The sequence below is a fragment of the Aquarana catesbeiana genome, linkage group LG09, assembly GCF_042186555.1.
Source record: "Aquarana catesbeiana isolate 2022-GZ linkage group LG09, ASM4218655v1, whole genome shotgun sequence".
NCBI lineage: Eukaryota > Metazoa > Chordata > Amphibia > Anura > Ranidae > Aquarana > Aquarana catesbeiana.
In genome coordinates this window covers 193,224,486-193,243,993 of record NC_133332.1, presented here as the reverse complement: position 1 = coordinate 193,243,993, position 19,508 = coordinate 193,224,486, and the positions used below count along the sequence as shown (strand labels likewise).

General features: G+C 42.9%; 1 protein-coding gene across 2 annotated transcripts in view; it reads right to left on the bottom strand.

The window, feature by feature from the left end:
• ARHGEF9 (Cdc42 guanine nucleotide exchange factor 9) overlaps positions 1 to 19,508 on the bottom strand; it is a 653,254-nt gene that overhangs the window by 104,838 nt on the left and 528,908 nt on the right. For both annotated transcript variants that reach the window (XM_073599469.1, XM_073599470.1), the window contains one exon: positions 8,073 to 8,305. In XM_073599469.1, coding sequence (XP_073455570.1) covers positions 8,073 to 8,305 — 233 coding nt within the window. The remainder of the gene's footprint in view (positions 1 to 8,072; positions 8,306 to 19,508) is intronic.

Genomic DNA, 19,508 nt, shown 5'->3' with positions numbered 1-19,508 from the left:
TGCAGTCTCTGACTATCTCTTGTAACATGTCTGCAGTCTCTGACCATCTCCTGTAGTATGTCTGCAGTCTCTGACCATCTCTCGTAACATGTATGCAGTCTCTGACCGTCTCCTGTAGTATGTCTGCAGTGTCTGACCATCTCTTGTAACATGTCTGCAGCCTCTGACCATCTCTTGTAACACGTCTGCAGTCTCTGACCATCTCTTGTAACATGTCTGCAGTCTCTGACCATCTCCTGTACTATGTCTGCAGTCTTTGACCATCTCTTTAACATGTCTGCAGTCTCTGACCATCTCCTGTAGTATGTCTGCAGTCTCTGACCGTCTCCTGTAGTATGTCTGCAGTCTCTGACCGTCTCCTGTAGTATGTCTGCAGTCTCTGACCATCTCTTGTACTATGTCTGCAGTCTCTGTGCATCTCTTGTAACATGTCTGCAGTCTCTGACCATCTTTTGTATTATGTCTGCAGTCTCTGACCATCTCCTGTAATATGTTCGTATTCTCTGACCATCTCCTGTACTATGTCTGCAGTCTGACCAGTCTCTGACCATCTCTTGTAACATGTCTGCAGTCTCTGATCATCACTTGGAACATGTTTGCAGTCTCTGACCATCTCTTGTAACAAGTCTGCAGTATCTGACCATCTCTTGTAACATGTCTGTAGTCTCTGGCCAAATCTTGTAATATGTCTGCAGTCTCTGGCCATCTCTTGTAACGTCTGCAGTCTCTGACCATCTCTTGTAACATCTGCAGTCTCTGACCATCTCTTGTGTCATGTCTGCAGTCTCTGACCATCTCCTGTACTATGTCTGCAGTCTCTGACCATCTCTTGTATTATGTCTGCAGTCTCTGACCATCTCCTGTACTATGTCTGCAGTCTTTGACCATCTCTTTAACATGTCTGCAGTCTCTGGCCGTCTCCTGTAGTATGTCTGCAGTCTCTGACCGTCTCCTGTAGTATGTCTGCAGTCTCTGACCATCTCTCGTAACATATATGCAGTCGCTGACCGTCTCCTGTAGTATGTCTGCAGTCTCTGACCATCTCTTGTAACATGTCTGCAGTCTCTGACCATCTCTTGTAACACGTCTGCAGTCTCTGACCATCTCTTGTAACATGTCTGCAGTCTCTGACCATCTACTGTACTATGTCTGCAGTCTCTGACCATCTCTTGTAACATGTCTGCAGTCTCTGACCATCTCTTGTAACATGTCTGCAGTCTCTGATCATCTCTTGGAACATGTTTGCAGTCTCTGACCATCTCCTGTACTATGTCTGCAGTCTCTGACCATCTCTTGTAACATGTCTGCAGTCTCTGACCGTCTCCTGTAGTATGTCTGCAGTCTCTGACCATCTCTCGTAACATGTATGCAGTCTCTGACCGTCTCCTGTAGTATGTCTGCAGTCTCTGACCATCTCTTGTAACATGTCTGCAGTCTCTGACCATCTCTTGTAACACGTCTGCAGTCTCTGACCATCTCTTGTAACATGTCTTCAGTCTCTGACCATCTCCTGTACTATGTCTGCAGTCTCTGACCATCTCTTGTATTATGTCTGCAGTCTCTGACCATCTCCTGTACTATGTCTGCAGTCTCTGACCATCACTTGTAACATGTCTGCAGTCTCTGACCGTCTCCTGTAGTATGTCTGCAGTCTCTGACCATCTCTCGTAACATGTATGCAGTCTCTGACCGTCTCCTGTAGTATGTCTGCAGTCTCTGACCATCTCTTGTAACATGTCTGCAGTCTCTGACCATCTCTTGTAACACGTCTGCAGTCTCTGACCATCTCTTGTAACATGCCTGCAGTCTCTGACCATCTCCTGTACTATGTCTGCAGTCTCTGACCATCTCTTGTAACATGTCTGCAGTCTCTGACCATCTTTTGTATTATGTCTGCAGTCTCTGACCATCTTTTGTATTATGTCGGCAGTCTCTGACCATCTCCTGTACTATGTCTGCAGTCTCTGACCATCTCTTCTAACATATCTGCAGTCTCTGACTGTCTCCTGTAGTATGTCTGCAGTCTCTGACCATCTCTTGTAACATGTATGCAGTCTGTGACCGTCTCTTGTAGTATGTCTGCAGTCTCTGACCATCTCCTGTAATATGTTCGTATTCTCTGACCATCTCCTGTACTATGTCTGCAGTTTGACCAGTCTCTGACCATCTCTTGTAACACGTCTGCAGTCTCTGATCATCTCTTGGAACATGTTTGCAGTCTCTGACCCTCTCTTGTATTATGTCTGCCATCTCTGACCATCTCCTGTATTATGTCTGTGGTCTCTGACCATCTCTTGTAACGTCTGCAGTCTCTGACCATCTCTTGTGTCATGTCTGCAGTCTCTGACCATCTCTTGTATTATGTCTGCAGTCTCTGACCATCTCTTGTAACATGTCTGCAGTCTCTGACCATCTCTTGTAACATGTCTGCAGTCTCTGACCATCTCTTGTATCATGTCTGCAGTCTCTGACCATCTCTTGTATTATGTCTGCAGTCTCTGACCATCTCTTGTATTATGTCTGCAGTCTCTGACCATCTCCTGTACTATGTCTGCAGTCTCTGACTATCTCTTGTAACATGTCTGCAGTCTCTGACCATCTCCTGTAGTATGTCTGCAGTCTCTGACCATCTTTCGTAACATGTATGCAGTCTCTGACCGTCTCCTGTAGTATGTCTGCAGTGTCTGACCATCTCTTGTAACATGTCTGCAGCCTCTGACCATCTCTTGTAACACGTCTGCAGTCTCTGACCATCTCTTGTAACATGTCTGCAGTCTCTGACCATCTCCTGTACTATGTCTGCAGTCTTTGACCATCTCTTTAACATGTCTGCAGTCTCTGACCATCTCCTGTAGTATGTCTGCAGTCTCTGACCGTCTCCTGTAGTATGTCTGCAGTCTCTGACCGTCTCCTGTAGTATGTCTGCAGTCTCTGACCATCTCTTGTACTATGTCTGCAGTCTCTGTGCATCTCTTGTAACATGTCTGCAGTCTCTGACCATCTTTTGTATTATGTCTGCAGTCTCTGACCATCTCCTGTAATATGTTCGTATTCTCTGACCATCTCCTGTACTATGTCTGCAGTCTGACCAGTCTCTGACCATCTCTTGTAACATGTCTGCAGTCTCTGATCATCACTTGGAACATGTTTGCAGTCTCTGACCATCTCTTGTAACAAGTCTGCAGTATCTGACCATCTCTTGTAACATGTCTGTAGTCTCTGGCCAAATCTTGTAATATGTCTGCAGTCTCTGGCCATCTCTTGTAACGTCTGCAGTCTCTGACCATCTCTTGTAACATCTGCAGTCTCTGACCATCTCTTGTGTCATGTCTGCAGTCTCTGACCATCTCCTGTACTATGTCTGCAGTCTCTGACCATCTCTTGTATTATGTCTGCAGTCTCTGACCATCTCCTGTACTATGTCTGCAGTCTTTGACCATCTCTTTAACATGTCTGCAGTCTCTGGCCGTCTCCTGTAGTATGTCTGCAGTCTCTGACCGTCTCCTGTAGTATGTCTGCAGTCTCTGACCATCTCTCGTAACATATATGCAGTCGCTGACCGTCTCCTGTAGTATGTCTGCAGTCTCTGACCATCTCTTGTAACATGTCTGCAGTCTCTGACCATCTCTTGTAACACGTCTGCAGTCTCTGACCATCTCTTGTAACATGTCTGCAGTCTCTGACCATCTACTGTACTATGTCTGCAGTCTCTGACCATCTCTTGTAACATGTCTGCAGTTTCTGACCATCTTTTGTATTATGTCTGCAGTCTCTGACCATCTTTTGTATTATGTCGGCAGTCCCTGACCATCTCCTGTACTATGTCTGCAGTCTCTGACCATCTCTTCTAACATGTCTGCAGTCTCTGACTGTCTCCTGTAGTATGTCTGCAGTCTCTGACCATCTCTTGTAACATGTATGCAGTCTCTGACCGTCTCCTGTAGTATGTCTGCAGTCTCTGACCATCTCCTGTAATATGTTCGTATTCCCTACCATCTCCTGTACAATGTCTGCAGTCTGACCAGTCTCTGACCATCTCTTGTAACATGTCTGCAGTCTCTGATCATCTCTTGGAACATGTTTACAGTCTCTGACCATCTCTTGTAACATGTCTGCAGTATCTGACCATCTCTTGTAACATGTCTGTAGTCTCTGGCCAAATCTTGTATTATGTCTGCAGTCTCTGACCATCTCTTGTAACGTCTGCAGTCTCTGACCATCTCTTGTAACATCTGCAGTCTCTGACCATCTCTTGTGTCATGTCTGCAGTCTCTGACCATCTCTTGTATAATGTCTGCAGTCTCTGACCAATTCCTTTATTATATCTCCAGTCTCTGACCGTCTCCTGTAGTATGTCTGCAGTCTCTGACCATCTCCTGTAATATGTCCGCATTCTCTGACCATCTCCTGTACTATGTCTGCAGTCTCTGACCATCTCTTGTAACATTTCTCCAGTCTCTGACCGTTTCCTGTAGTATGTCTGCAGTCTCTGACCATCTCCTGTACTATATCTGCAGTCTCTGACCATCTCCTGAACTATGTCTGCAGTCTCTGACCATCTCCTGTACTATGCCTGGGGGCTCTTTCTAACACTCTCTCTAACAGAAGCCCTCTTTGTGTGCATCAGAGAGACTCCCCTCCAGGTCTCATTAGTGTACGCTCTTGCTGTATTTGCTTTATTGTTAAGAGATCATGGGAGGATCCCAGGGTAACGAAGACTTCTTAGGGGAGCATCTCTGTGTTTGAGTCATTGCCATAGAAACATTTGTAAAAGGGGAGGAGTTGGTAAGATGACCACGCCCACATGGGGGCGCCAGAAATATTTCTGCACCCAGGCATCTGTGACCCTAGGATGGGCCCTGACTATAGCCAGGAATCACATTCATGAGAGATTCCTAGCACAGGTGGGGTCCGCTCTGAGCATTGTAGTACCTCTGTACCCCAGCTCAGAGTTGATTCATTACTGCCAGTTTCTTAATCTGAGAACTGGTGGCAATTCTTTAAGAATTTGTCGCTGCCAAAGCAACAGATTCTTATCATGGCAGTCGGAAGAACTACCTGAATTTGCTGCATGTTTAATGTTACCGACACTGGTGCAAATGCTTGCCTGAAATAGGCACAGGTAGCTCTTGAGGGAACTACTGACAGAAAGTTTCATTATGGCTGTTTTGAATTGCCCTGTTTATGACCCAAACAGTAGTTCAGTAAAACCTTGGACTGCAAGCACAATTCGTTCGGAAAACATGTTTGTAATCCAAAGCACTTGTATATCAAAGTGAATTTCCCCATAGGAAATAATGGAAACTCAAATGATTTGTTCTACAAACATTTATTCACAAGTCCTTCAGTTTATAGTCTATATAAAAAGATTATAGCAATGTGACCAGGTTGTGTAACCATAAAATGTCCATCCACAAATGGAAGCCTCCACAAGGGGATTAGAAGCAAAATCCAGTAGGAGCTACAGAGTATAAAAGGGAAGAAAGGTGCCTCTAAGTGTAGCAATATGGTTACATTTATTGAAGATACAACATTTTGCAACTCACATGGTTGATGATTAAAACAGGCACATCAAAGTATGCAGGCATCCGGGGTAAAGCTGTCCACATAGACCACCCTCTGCACCACCAGCTCTCACCACTGTCAGACTGCAATAATGACCAGAAAGACTACCCTGCAGTAGAGTGATCTGAAAGCGTGGCTTGAAGCGCTCGTGGAGCGCAGCGTGGAAGGGATGACGTCAATGGCAGTGCGCAGCAGTGGTGGTGCGTTCATAAAGGGCGCAGGAGCACCGCCCCCCTTCTGCACCACTCTAATCACCAGAGATAGGTTCATGCATGGCATGAACCTATCTATGGTCGCTGCTGACATCCCCTATTCAGGTGCCCGGACAATTTTCTGAATTACACCAGCGGGGGTGTTTTTGGAAGCAACTGATTAGAGCCACAGGCTCTAATAGGTGCCCAAAAATGTGAGAAGCGGGCGCAACGCTGTGCGTTCGTTTCTCACTTAGCTGTATGTTAGCAAAGCAAAGGAATTCACTTTGCTAACATTTAACCACCTCTCAGCCAATCAAGTTGCCGGGTCAGTGTTACCTGTCACCTGATTAGCTGAAATGACAGGCGCTGTGATGGGACACCTATCAGGTGTCCAATCATACCAGAGGACGAGAGGAAGAGCGGGCAGGAGAAGACATCGGGGTCAGGGAAGAAATGGAAGACAACGGACACTGCTGCCCACCCGAGACAAGGTAAGTGCCGGGCAGATGGCGGGGGCACAGTGGCAGCACTTGGGGCACAGTGGCAACATTTGGGGCACAGTGGCAGCACTTGGGGCACAGTGGCAGCACTTGGGGCACAGTGGCAACATTTGGGGCACTGTGGCAGCACTTGGGGCACTGTGGCAGCACTTGGGGCACTGTAGCAGCACTTGGGGCACAGTGGCAACATTTGGGGCACAGTGGCAGCACTTGGGGCACAGTGGCAACATTTGGGGCACTGTGGCAGCACTTGGGACACAATGGCAGCACTTGGGGCACAGTGGCAACATTTGGGGCACAGTGGCAGCACTTGGGGCACAGTGGCAACATTTGGGACACAGTGGCAGCATTTGGGGCACAGTGGCAGCATTTAATGGGCACAGTGGTAACATTTGGAGCACAGTGGCAGCATTTGTGGCACAGTGGCAGCGTTTGATGGGCAAAGTGGCTGCATTTGATGGGCAAAGTGGCTGCGTTTGTTCGCACAGTGGCTGCATTTGATGGCACAGTGGCTGCGTTTGATGGGCACAGTGGCAGCATTTAATGGGCACAGTGACAACATTTGGGGCACAGTGGCAGCATTTGATGGGCACAGTGGCTGCATTTGATGGGCACAGTGGCAGCAATTGATGGGCACAGTGGCAGCGTTTGGCACAGTGGCTGCGTTTGATGGGCACAGTGAGGCTGCAATTGATGGAGGTTTTTTTCAGAATTTTTCAGTTTGTTTGCGCCCCCCCAAAAATTTTGAGCACCAGCCGCCACTGATGAGGAGGAGGGTCTATGTGGACAGCTTTACCCCGCATGCCTGCATACTTAGATGTGCCTCTTGTAATCATCAACCATGTGAGTTGCTAAATGTTGTACCTTCATTAAATGTAACCATATTACCACACTTAGAGGAGTCTCTCTTCTCTTTTATACTCAGTTGTGACATGACACTACTTGTATATCAAGACATCACTTGTAAATCAAGTCAAAATTTATAAAAAAAATTAGCTAGTCTTGCAAAACACCCTCACTCCAAAGTTTCTCTCAATCCAATGTTTTACTGTATAAAGATAAATTGCGTTGCATAAAAAAAAAAAACAGGCTAAAAATCTGTTATCTAACTGGCAACAATTATTTCATGCAGAAGCTTCACTTGAAAAGCAGCTGCATTAAAAATAAAAGGCAGACAGCAGGCTTAGTCAGATTTTATGAGCACTATTACATGCAACCGTACAGCAATCGCCAATAAATAAAACGCAATCCAAGAAGGTAACCTGATATAACACAGGAAAAGTAATAAAGACAGGACAGACCTATTACATTGTATTCCTGTTGTCTTGCATTGTAATAAAGAGAAACAAAAGGTATTGGCTCTAGGAGCTGGTAGAGATAGGTAATCCATCTTCTCAAAGAGATACTGCAGCCACATTATTGATTTCAGCCTTATGTATTCATTTTACTCCTCCGGACTTCAAAGCTTGTTAATTAGAAGAATGCATTGGGATGAGTGCCTTTAGTGTATGATTAACTAGCAGCCAACACAGCCCTCTAATGAGTGGCAGGCAGCTAGTAAACCACAATAAAGGCTATAATAAAGTAATAGTGAGAAGGGTGAAGTAACCCCATTTCTAAGGAACACATACATTGTCATTGTGAATGCTAGGGATCTGATGATACAAGCTATCAAAATTCTAGCTATCTGAATATGGAATAGGACATGCAGTAATACATATAGCAAACTGTAGAATGCTAAAACTTAAATAGGCTAAAAAAGTAAGATATAAAATGCATTTATTTAAAGCCAGTTTTTGTTCATGAATGGTACCTGTGGTCCTGTGCTGTGTACTTTAGTAGCTCAGCCAGCTGAAGCGGATACTTGCAGATCTTCTGCACAGGTGTCAGAAGGAACCCATCGATGGCAATGTCAATCATTTGCTGCAGTAGTCGGCACGCTTCAAAGAAATGCTGGTACCTGCCGTCCTTCATCAGCTTGGAGAGTTCCATGCAGGCGTCCAAATGATTATTACAGTACTCTGAGTATATCCAGAATCCATCTTGCTGCAGGAATAGTAGAATACATGCATTGATATCAGAATCAGAACTTATTTATTTATTTATTTATTTCAGACCTATCATTATTCTAAACAATCACAATCAAATAATTATCAACTATTGTAACATTTTTTTAAAAATCACTTGGTAGGGTTCTACGTTTTACCAAACCCTTGTATGAATGGCTTACTGCTTCAATATGTCATAGACTACTTTGATCCTAACCTCCTATGTTTTTTTTCTAATTCCTCTAGTTTGGAACATTTTAGTTTCAAGTCTATCTCTAGCAGAACATTTCTTAGTTTTGGATAAAATAGGGTATAGAGGAAAATCCCAGTTAGTTTTTTTTTTTTTTTTTTACTGTCTTTGTACAATCTGAAATATAAAGAAAACACAAGAGGGTGCAAATGCCTAGAGTATTACCAGAGATTTTATCGTAGAAATGTAAAAAGGACAACATGAATACTTACAAAGGTCTTAGCTCTGAGGAAAGGAGTACGCTTCCGAAACATGTCAGTTAGCCAGCGTTGAGGCATTGCATCAAATCTCAGTCACACAAACCCCACACTGGATTGTGCCTAGAGTTTATCATGTTCATTTATCTTCTACCTTTGTGAATATTCATATTTGTCCTTTTTTACATTTCTACAATAAAATCTCAGGTAATGCGCTAGGCTTTTGTGCTGTCCTGTGTTGTCTTATGAGTTGCCTACTGGATAATATCCTGACCCGTGGAGGGCTGCACCGGCTGAGCATTTCTGACAGATGTCCACTTGTTGCTACCTATGGCTTGTTGTATCTCAGGACCTCTGGGCAGTATTTTAACTGCTGGGAGTGTTTGTGTGTTTTGTACAATCTGAAATATGCTTATGACTGATTGCATGTAGGTATAGTTTCTCAACTCCAGTCCTCAGGGCGCCCCAACAGGTCATGTTTTCAGGATTTCCCTCAGATGAAACAGCTGTGGTAATTACTAAGGCAGTGAAACTGATCAAATCACCTGTGCAAAATAATGGAAAGCCTGAAAACATGACCTGTTGGGGCGCCTTGAGAACTGGAGTTGAGAAACATTGGGTTAAACATATTGAAACCTATGACCTGCATACTGTTTCGACTCAGCAATGGCATCTCCTATATAGTTAGCCCAACAAATCATTTTAAAGGAAGTCTATTATATATTTAAATCTAGTATGTCCATACGAACAGCTTTTATATAATCAATATCTCTGTGTACAGTTTGTAAATTTACATGTGCATGAGCCTGGTATTTTGTATTTATAACATGTCCAGGTTGTGCTTACTGCTCAGTAATGCTGCACGTTGGCTGTGGTTTGCAGTTTCTACTGTCTCATGGCAAATTTGCTCACGCTGAAAACAGGTGACCCTCTATGAGGCTATGCTTTATTAGCTATACAGACAGCATCCCTGCTGAACAGCTGCAGGGATAAGCAGGTGGCCACAAGAGGGAGTAGCAACAAATCTCAATATAGAAAATGAAAAGGTCTTTTTACTTAAAAATATACTATATCTAAAACAGAACTATTTTTTATTTAATCTGGAGTGGAGCATGGATTGTGCCCTCTCTGATCAGTTTGATCTTCTCCACATCTAGTCCTCGAAAGAGAAGGGCTTTGCTGAAACTGAACTTCCTGCTTCCCCTCTCTGATATATATTCCCATGGAGAATCTGCCACCCACACGGTTGGTTGCACAGAAATGCTGCAAATGTATGCTTCAGCAGTTCCTTGTCAGCAGCCTGCTTTCTATGTCTCTATAGAAATATGGAAAATACAATCCATGAAAAGAGGGAAGCTTGGCTCACAGTTCTGGCCGTCACAGCAGGACTGAGACTTAGCTGACATCTTCCCACTGGGGTCACTTGCTGCAGAAAATACATGACAGTGCCCTACTCCATTCCAAACTGCAAGCATTTACTGAATGTGAAAATAAAGGATAACATGCCTGATAAAAATAAAACTAATGTAGTCACCAGTAGTATATTACGTTTTTTTGATAAACTTTAAAGTTGAACCCTGAACCCCAGGGAGATATAAAAATAACATAAATTCAGAGTCATTTGTTCAATAAAAATAATTAAAAAATGTAATGCAACTAGTGAAAGTGCCCTAATTTGACCTCCCATCAGCTTCATGCAGACCCTATACAGTGTAAGTCAGATTGAAAGAGGGAGGGGTAGTACTAGGGCCAATCGGGTGTGCTGCAGTGCACATGTGCTGACAAGAACATGCTCACAGGAGGAGAGAACAGTATATGCAGAGGGGGTGACCTGTTGCTGACCCTTCACTGTCCAAACACAGGCTGGTGGGAAAGAAGGTGGTAAGGCTTTACTGCCTTTTACTAATGTCTGTAATACTCACCTCTCCTTCAACAGTCCGAGGCGCCTCAACAGCATCTTAAATTGGCTTGTCTACATGCTGGGCTATGGCCATCTTCACTTGTTGGTGCAGGATGCCGTCGCTTTTATGCATGCGTCGCGGCTTTGACGGCTTTCACACTGCATCTCCGCCCGAGTCCCAGCAGTCATGTCTCCTCCTGGCCAATTGGATCTTAGGACTCCCGGCCAATCGGGCCTCAGGACTTCCGGCCAATAGGGCCTTAGGACTCCTGGCCAATCTGGCCTTAGGAGTCCCAGCCAATCGGATCTCAGGACCCGCTTCCTGATTGGCCCGGAAGGAGAAACAGGAAGACATTAGCGAATATTAATTTGCTAATGTCACACAAGTGGGTGGGCTTGGGGCAAAGGGCTTTGCACCCCAAGCCCACTCTTTTTGAAGCCAATTAGAGCCTCAGGCTCTAATCATGTGCTTCAAAAATAAAAAAAACCCAATGAAATCCATCCATCCCTGAATAGAGATTAGGGGTGGGACGCATGTATTAGGGGGATTCGGCGCCCATGCACCCCTTATGAGCGACGGCCACTGGTCCTTTCACACGGGCTGTCCGATCAGGTCCATCTGTCAGTTTTTCAGTTCGCGAAATCCAGGCGGATGGTGGTCCTATTTTCCATCTGTCTGGCGGATCGGATGAAAATGAACAGGTGGTCCATTTTCATCCTATCTCCCCATAGAGGAGAGTCGGACTGGGTCTGTCTCCGCTTTGCCCAGTAAGTGTAGATGGCCCTGTCATCCACCGGCTCAGTGGGGTTCAACGGAGTGATCCCCCGCTGAGCAAGCAGATCCTGCAAAATGGAGGCACCCGTGTGAAAGTGCCTTTAACTGAAGACGTTTAGCAAAAAAACATCAGGTCACCAACCTGGCTCTGCTGTGTCCTAGCACTGTGTAGATCTCAGGATTGGATGGACAGAAACACCAATTCTTTGATGTGTAAAACAGGCACTATATCTAAGTTTGATGCTGTATTTAGCGGTTTGGTGGTTCAGCCTTATTTATCATTATTCATTAAAATTTTGTAATGCATCCATTAACATATTAACGTAATCTTCACCCAGCAGTTCAGGAAAATGTGCCCATGATTGCCACAATTAATACAGATATATTATATTTTTTAAGTTTTGCACCTGGTAACAGTTTGTATTCAATAAAGTTTGAAGTGTTATTTTGTCTCAGCAGTAATTATTGAGAGTCAGTAAAAATAATGTCCTTGTATTTCTGCCCTCATAACACAGTAGACCCACTTTCAGTCCTCTAAACAAATAAATAGGAAAAGGGAGACACTTGAAGGCCACTTGTTCAAAGCAAAATAGCTTAGGTTTCCAGTGATATTAAGGAGAATGATCTGTCTTTCCACCATCAGCTAATACCACATAATGAGGCACATTGATTAAATGCAAATGGCTTGACCTGTCCAGTCCCTGCCTGTCGTATTCTCCTGTCAGCATATGCAACCTGTCTCATCAGAATGAAAAATGAGACCTAATGATCCCTCATTAAGAACTATTGCCACTTTTTGCTCAATTTAGTCCTATTTCATCTCTGAATATTATTGCCTACACCTGCCTAGAAAATGATGATAATGTTTGGTAAGTGTAAGTACATTTGACTATTATGTAGCCAGGCACTGCTATAATAAACAGAGAGAGGGGGATTCCTGTCTGGATCAGGACTGGTACAGAATGCTGAATGCAGTTTGGACATGTTTCTGTATAGCCATTCAAAATCCATCTTTCGTGAGCTGCCATTGTGGAATGGATAAATCTCTTCACTGGATATATTGACCTGTGTGTGACAGGAGATAATTCTCTGACATTCTGTATATAGCAATCATTTCTCAGCTTGGAAATAGGAAATCTCCATATATACAGCCAATTCACAGACAGGCCAATCCATATATGGATATGTCCATTGCTTTGTACATTATTACCTTAAAGTACAGTATACATCAGAAGTGTTATATTACAATCACTACACTAAGAATATACTGCAAGAGATTTACTTGACTCAAAAGCAAGTATAAAGTTAATATTGTTATTGCAAGAATGTACTCTGCCTACACCAAATAAGATCATGGGTCCAGGCCTTATGGTCTAAAATTTCAAACCACCAGGCCAGAAAAGGTCCTTATAATCCTTAAAATTACCAGAGGGCCTCTACATACTGCTATTTAGAAATGATCTTGACTTTTATGAAAGTTGAACTAAGCACATACTGTATATCTGTAGTGTTTACTTATCTATCCCCAAAGCTCTAAGTGTCATTTCTCTCTGGTGCTTCATTCCTCCGTTATCAGCATGAGTCACTTCTGACAAGTTCTCCAGCACATGAGATAACAGTAGCTGAAAATTTGTGTCGGGCAGGGTGCTTAGAGGGAGACAAGCACTGAGCCTGTCTATTCTGACTACATCTCTGCATGCTCCTTTATTCCTCTGCCTATGTGGAGGGTGTGTGTGTGTGTGTCTTTTCTCCAATCAGCTCACACACAGTGTATGCCCAGACTCTACGCCCACCTCTATGTGCTGTTGAAAGAGAGAGAAAGATTTTTAACACAATGTGCCCTTTCTAAAGCATGTACAAAGCTGAACACAGCTATACATGTAAAACTTATGTAGGCGGGTTTGTTTAATTTCTGTGTATCACCTGAGGCTATTCACTTCACTGGGTATAGTTGAGGGTTTACATCCACTTTAAGCTGACTAAAGATGGTTCGAATCTCGGCTGGTTCACCAGGGACCTGCTGAAATTCGAACCATCTATGGGCAGTTTGACTGATTGATGGATCAATCAATGGATTGACTTGGGAACAACCAGCTGGTTGGATTTTCTAGATGCCAGAACAAAATAGCTAGGAGGAATAGGGTGATTTTCCTTTCCTGAAAATCACACTATCTATGGCCAGATTTAGAGTAGAAAAAATTAATACCAGTCCTAGAGAGCAATAAAACTGGACATATGGGGGTTGATTTACTAAAGGCAAATAGACTGTGCACTTTACAAAGTGCAGTTGCTCCAGAGCTTAGTAAATTAAGTAGAGCTTCACTTTGCAAAGAATACCCATTTACATGCAAGACAAATTTAAAAAACAGCATTTTGCCTGTACATGATTGGGTGATGGAAGTCAGCAAAGCTTCCCCTCATTTACTAAGCTTTGGAGCAACTGCAAAGTGCACAGTCTGATTGCCTTTAGTAAATCAACCCCATAGTCAAAAGTGGGCTTTAAAGACTGATTTAAATGGGCTTCCTTACAAACTAACACATACCAAAAAAGATGCATGCACTATGCTTAGCAATGCAGTGCACCACATAGCAGGGTTTTGTATTAACCATTCATTACCGCAACACACTTGTGTGAATCCAGCCTAAAGGAACCCCATCTTCCGAATGGTAGAAATGAATTGAAATAGGAAACATGTTCATTTAGTATGGTTACTCTGGATGAACAACAAGGCAAATCTGTTTTTATATCTAAGTGTGTGTATCTGTCTTTCTCTGAACTTTAAAATCATAGAACTCATACAGAAAGGAAACTTGTATTGAGAGAAATATTGAGGGAGAAAATGGCTCATCCCCTTCTAAGAATACTTATTGCTAGGCTGTCTCTGACTTCCACTGACAGAACAAGAATTCTGGCTACTACTTGTAGTGGCTAGGCAGAGGGTGATGGCACGATCCTTCTGCAAAGATTTTGGGAACGCTGAGGTACACACGATCCGAAAATCGGACAACAGATTGTCCGACTTTTTTTGCTTACTAGTCACAAGTAGAAATTGAATAGGTTACTAAAGTCACAAAAATTCTCGGACGACAGAAAAAAAAATCGAGAGTGATGTAATGTGTTGTAGTATATTTGTATTGTATTTTCGGACGACAGCTGTACTGACTAAATGAAAACTGTACAATCTGTTATCGTACGAGGAAAAATTTTGTGCTTGTCCGATCAAATAATATCGGATGAACTGTCGTGATCGGCTCTTGAAAGCTCCGATTATCGTACGATCGTGTCGAAAGCGATATCTTTCGCTCGATTTTCGGATCGTGTGTACAGGCAATAAGACTGCATTCACACTTGAGCGTTTCAAAGTAGTTTTTACTGCAATTTTACCGGGATTTTGCCGCGATTTTGTTCAGGTCACCAATGTGAAAGGCCTGTAATCTGCCCCAAAGAAGCTCATATTCTTTTTTGAGCTTAGGGCATTTTTCAGGCGTTTTGCTTCAGGTGACAAAACGCTTATGCCCTGTACACACGACCGGTTTTGCCGTCGGAATAAACTGTGAAGGTTTTTCCGATGGAATTACGCTCAAGCTGTCTTGCATACACACGGTCACACCAAATTCCGACCGTCTAGAACACGGTGATGTACAACACGTACGATGGGGCTAGAAAACGGAAGTTCAATAGCCAGTAGCCAATAGCTTCCGTCTTGCACTTGCTTCAGAGCATGAGTCGTTTTTGGTCCGTCGGAATAGCATACAGACGAGCGGTTTTCCCGATAGGAATTGGTTCCGTCGGAAATATTTAGAACATGTTCTATTTCTAGGTCCGTCAGAATTTTCGAAAAAATAAGGCATACACTCGATCGGAATATACGATGAAAAGCTTCCATCGGACTTTCTCTGGCGGACATTCCGCTCGTGTGTACGCGGCATTAGATGTGAACAGGTGCCATTGAAATGAATGGGATTTTGCTTGTTGGGCAATTTTCAGGCGTTTTACGAGCGTTTTATGAGCTGAAAATGCTCAGGTGTGAATGCAGCCTTAAAGCGGTGTTCTGCCCCCCCAAAAAAATTAAAAGCCAGCAGCTACACATACTGCAGTTGCTGGCTTTTAACAATAGGACACTTACCTGTCCTGGAGTACAGCGAAGTTGGCACCGCAGCTGATGTTTCCATCAGCTGTCGGGTGCTGCCGCTGCCATTGCGGGTAAGGGTACCCGGCAGTGTAGCCTTATGGCTTCAAGCTGGGAACCCTACTGCACATGCGCGAGGCCCCGCTCCTCTCTCCTACTGGCCTGGCGACAAGGAGAGGAGGAGGGAGCCCCGCAGTGATGACACGGGCCACGGCCCGGACTCCCGGAAGTGGGAACAGAATAGCGTGTATCCTGTCCCCCCTCCCACCCGAAAGGTGCCAATTGTGGCACCGGAGGGGGAGAGGAGACAAATGAGTGGAAGTTCCACTTTTGGGTGGAAGTGCGCTTTAAGGTTTAAGATATGCTGTGTTCTCAGGATCTCACTGGAAGGATCGTGTTGTCACCCCAATCAAGCCAGTGGTAATCTATATATATTTTCTCATTTATTTTCCATAGATTTTTACCTGATGTGTTGTTTTACGGGCCACAATTAAAGTAAAGGTGGGGAAAGTCTGATTTAATAAATGGTCCTTTCAGTACAAGATCCACTTTAATCTGACCTAACGCTTCATTAAATATAAAATTAGCAATTCTAAAATACAAAATGCAGACAAATACAATTCTTTTTCCTAACATCATGTATCTTTAGATAAATTAAGTTTAAGAAATAATACAGGATCATAAAAATACTGGTGATTGACATAGATAAACATAGAAAAGTAACAGCAGAAAAAGACCGAGTAGTCCATTAAGTCTGCTCATTTATTTATTTTTTTCCGTTAATTTTATTGTCTGACTATACCGTAGATCTATGTTTGTCCCAAGCATGTTTGAAGCCATCTACTGTCGACTGTCTCACTACCCCTGCTGGAAGTTTATTCCAAGCATCAACTACCCCTGCAGTAAAATAATAAAACTTTCCTCCAGTTAGTTTGAGGTCATGTTCCTGTGTTCCTGATTTTCGTTTTATATTGAAAGAACTGCCCTCCTTCACCTTATTCACCCCCTTGATGTATTTAAAGGTTTCAATAATGTCTCCGCTTTCCCTTCTTTCCTCCTATATGCTTTGTCCCCCAGACCTTTCACCGTTTTTGTTACACGTCTCTATACTTGTTTTATCTTATCAATTTCTATTTGTAAGTGAGGTCTCCAGAATTGGACACAGTATTCTAAATGAGATCTCACTAAATATCTATATGGAGCAGTGGTTCTCAACTCCCTTCCTCAGGATCCACTAACAGGCCAGGTTTGCAAGATAACTGAAATACATCACAGGTGATATCATTTGCTGCTCAGTGATTGCAGTATTCTAGTCTGCATCTCCCCAAGGTAATACTTAAAATCTGGCCTGTTAGTGGGCCCTGAGGACAGGAGTGGAAAACCACTGATCGAGAGGAACCTGAACCTCATTTCTCCTGCTGGTGATCCCTCTAGTGATGCATCCTAGAATTTTATTTGCTTTTCCCACTGCCTGGTCATACTGTTTGCTCATTTTGCAATCATCTACCCCAGAAGCTTTTTCTTCTGTAGTGCTGGTTAACACTGTACCCCCGACGTTGTACTCTCTCAAGGGATTCTTTTTCCTTAGGTGCATTATTTTACGTTTAGAAACATTGAACTTCCAATCTTCCGGCAATGCCAAATCATATCAATCAGGGATATCAACTCGATTACGCGCCTTTGTGTCATCAGCAAAAAGACATACTTTGCCCAACAAACATTTAGTTATATCACTTACACATAGGTTAAATAGAACAGGACCCAGTACAGAGCCTTGTGGTACACCACTAGTGACTGGTCTCTGTTCTGAGTGAATTGACAAAGGGTATATGTGGAAAACTGTACCATTGTGGAAATCCATTGGAAACTCCTAAAGCCTCATACACACGATCGGATTGTTGGCCAACAAAACTGTGGAATTTTGTCCGAAGCGCGTTGGCCCAAACTTGTCTTGCATACACACAGCCACACAATTGTTGACCAACAATTACGAATGTAGTGACGTACTACGTTATTTTTCAGCTCTTTAGTGCCACCCTTTGGGCTCTTTCTGCTAATTTCGTGTTAGCAGAAGTTTGGTGAGTGTTGATTCGCACTTTTCATTTTGCACTTTGACATTACTTTTTTGGTTGAATAATGATTTGATTTTGTAAATTTTCTATATTTTTGGATGCATAGAATGCACTTTTTGGTTAAGTTCTATTGGGAGATAGCATGTCTAATTTTATTTGTTTTCTTTTTTTAATGCACAATAAAAAAATTGTGTAGAATAATACCTAGCTATGTGTTTTACTTCAAATGACAGTTTGGGAGTAGGCAGTTACATTTAAAAAATACAATGTAAAATTGACAAGGGACACCAACATAGTTGTATCTTTGATCTTAAAAACTATGGGATAATGGTGTTGTGGTAACTTGCCCAAATAAAAAAAAAAAACCATAATAATATTATTCCTGATATCACTAGGAAAATAAAAAAGCCTTTGAAAATTTGTTTGCAATAACTCCATCAGTATCACCAGCAAAGCAGCTTCATTATTATCCCATTAAAGAAGAAAAGAATATGCGCTGTATTTGGAAATTTCATAATTTGCCATGTCACGAATGTTAATTCTCCATTACAAACGTTAGTTTACAAGAGCGACCGCTTCTGGTTCGTTCTTGCTTCCGAGCATGCGTGTTTGTACTTTGGACTTTTGTCTGATGGACTCGGAAAATCCAACAACAGACATTTGTCTGCGGAAAATTTATAAACCTGCCATCCAACATTCGTCCACAGAAAGTTGGCCAACAATTGTCCGATGGAGCATACACACGATTGGATTTTCCGCCAACAGCCTGACATCACACATTTCCCCTTGGAAAATCCGATCGTGTGTATGAGGATTTAGTGTACATTTCTATAACACATAGCATGCAATCTTTATTTTAAAAAGAGCTATATATAGCAGAAATCCCATTGCATTCTATACAACATCTGAACAAAGTCTCTTCTCTGCAGATTCACACTTAATATTTCCATGCAGTGCATCAACTTACTGCACCATTCTCTTCTTATAATCCAATATCCCTTCTCTACTTTCTTATCAGCTTTAATGAAATCTCTACTGAACGCTTCACAGATCTGTCATCAGAACCGCAGTGGAAAAAAAAAAAGTCAACTCCATTCTAAGAAGTTGTCACTTTTTTTTCCCTCTAAGAAGCACTTTCCAAAACAATTGCTGCTACGTACTGCACATTTTCTATTGTCCAGACATAGGTTTGTACTGTGGTCAGCATGCAAGTCATATCACTGGACTACAGGAGATGAGGCAGAGAACACACGTGTTTAAAAATAAAATTCCATGCACTGAATGCAGACTGCTCTTGTACAACAGGACTGTGCCCAAAAGGCTCTTACATAATAGTGGTCTATTCATTGTAGATAAAAATCTAAAAGAGGGGGAATAATAATTTTCTTGACATTCCCTGACATATTCACAGATGATGAAGGCCAGACCTGTGTGGCTTATGTAACGGCACATTAAACTAGGCTGAAACCCTCGGGCATTTAGTCAACTGAAGTGTAATGTTCATTCTGCACGATGGACCGGCGCATTTTACTGCTCAGCTGCTGTCATTTAGGCAGTGTCAAGAAAGCAGACTCAAAGCCATTTCCAGCAGCAGCAAAACCTGTGTGGATCTTTAACCCCTTTTCTACCAGGTTCATTGCTCCTCGTCAAATTTCCAGCACTTGAAATTTCTGTTTCATCATAATGACAGCTAATACAGCTACTAGATTCAAATGTTTCCACTGAAAACAGTCAAGCATCCAACATCTACGATAAACAACCTTACCAAGAAAGAGTTCCCGTTGTGCATTTATTACACAGCACATGGATGTTTAGACATTTTAGGCTAGGAGCACACAGCAATTTGTAGAAACAAGATCATGTCACTAAAACTTCTG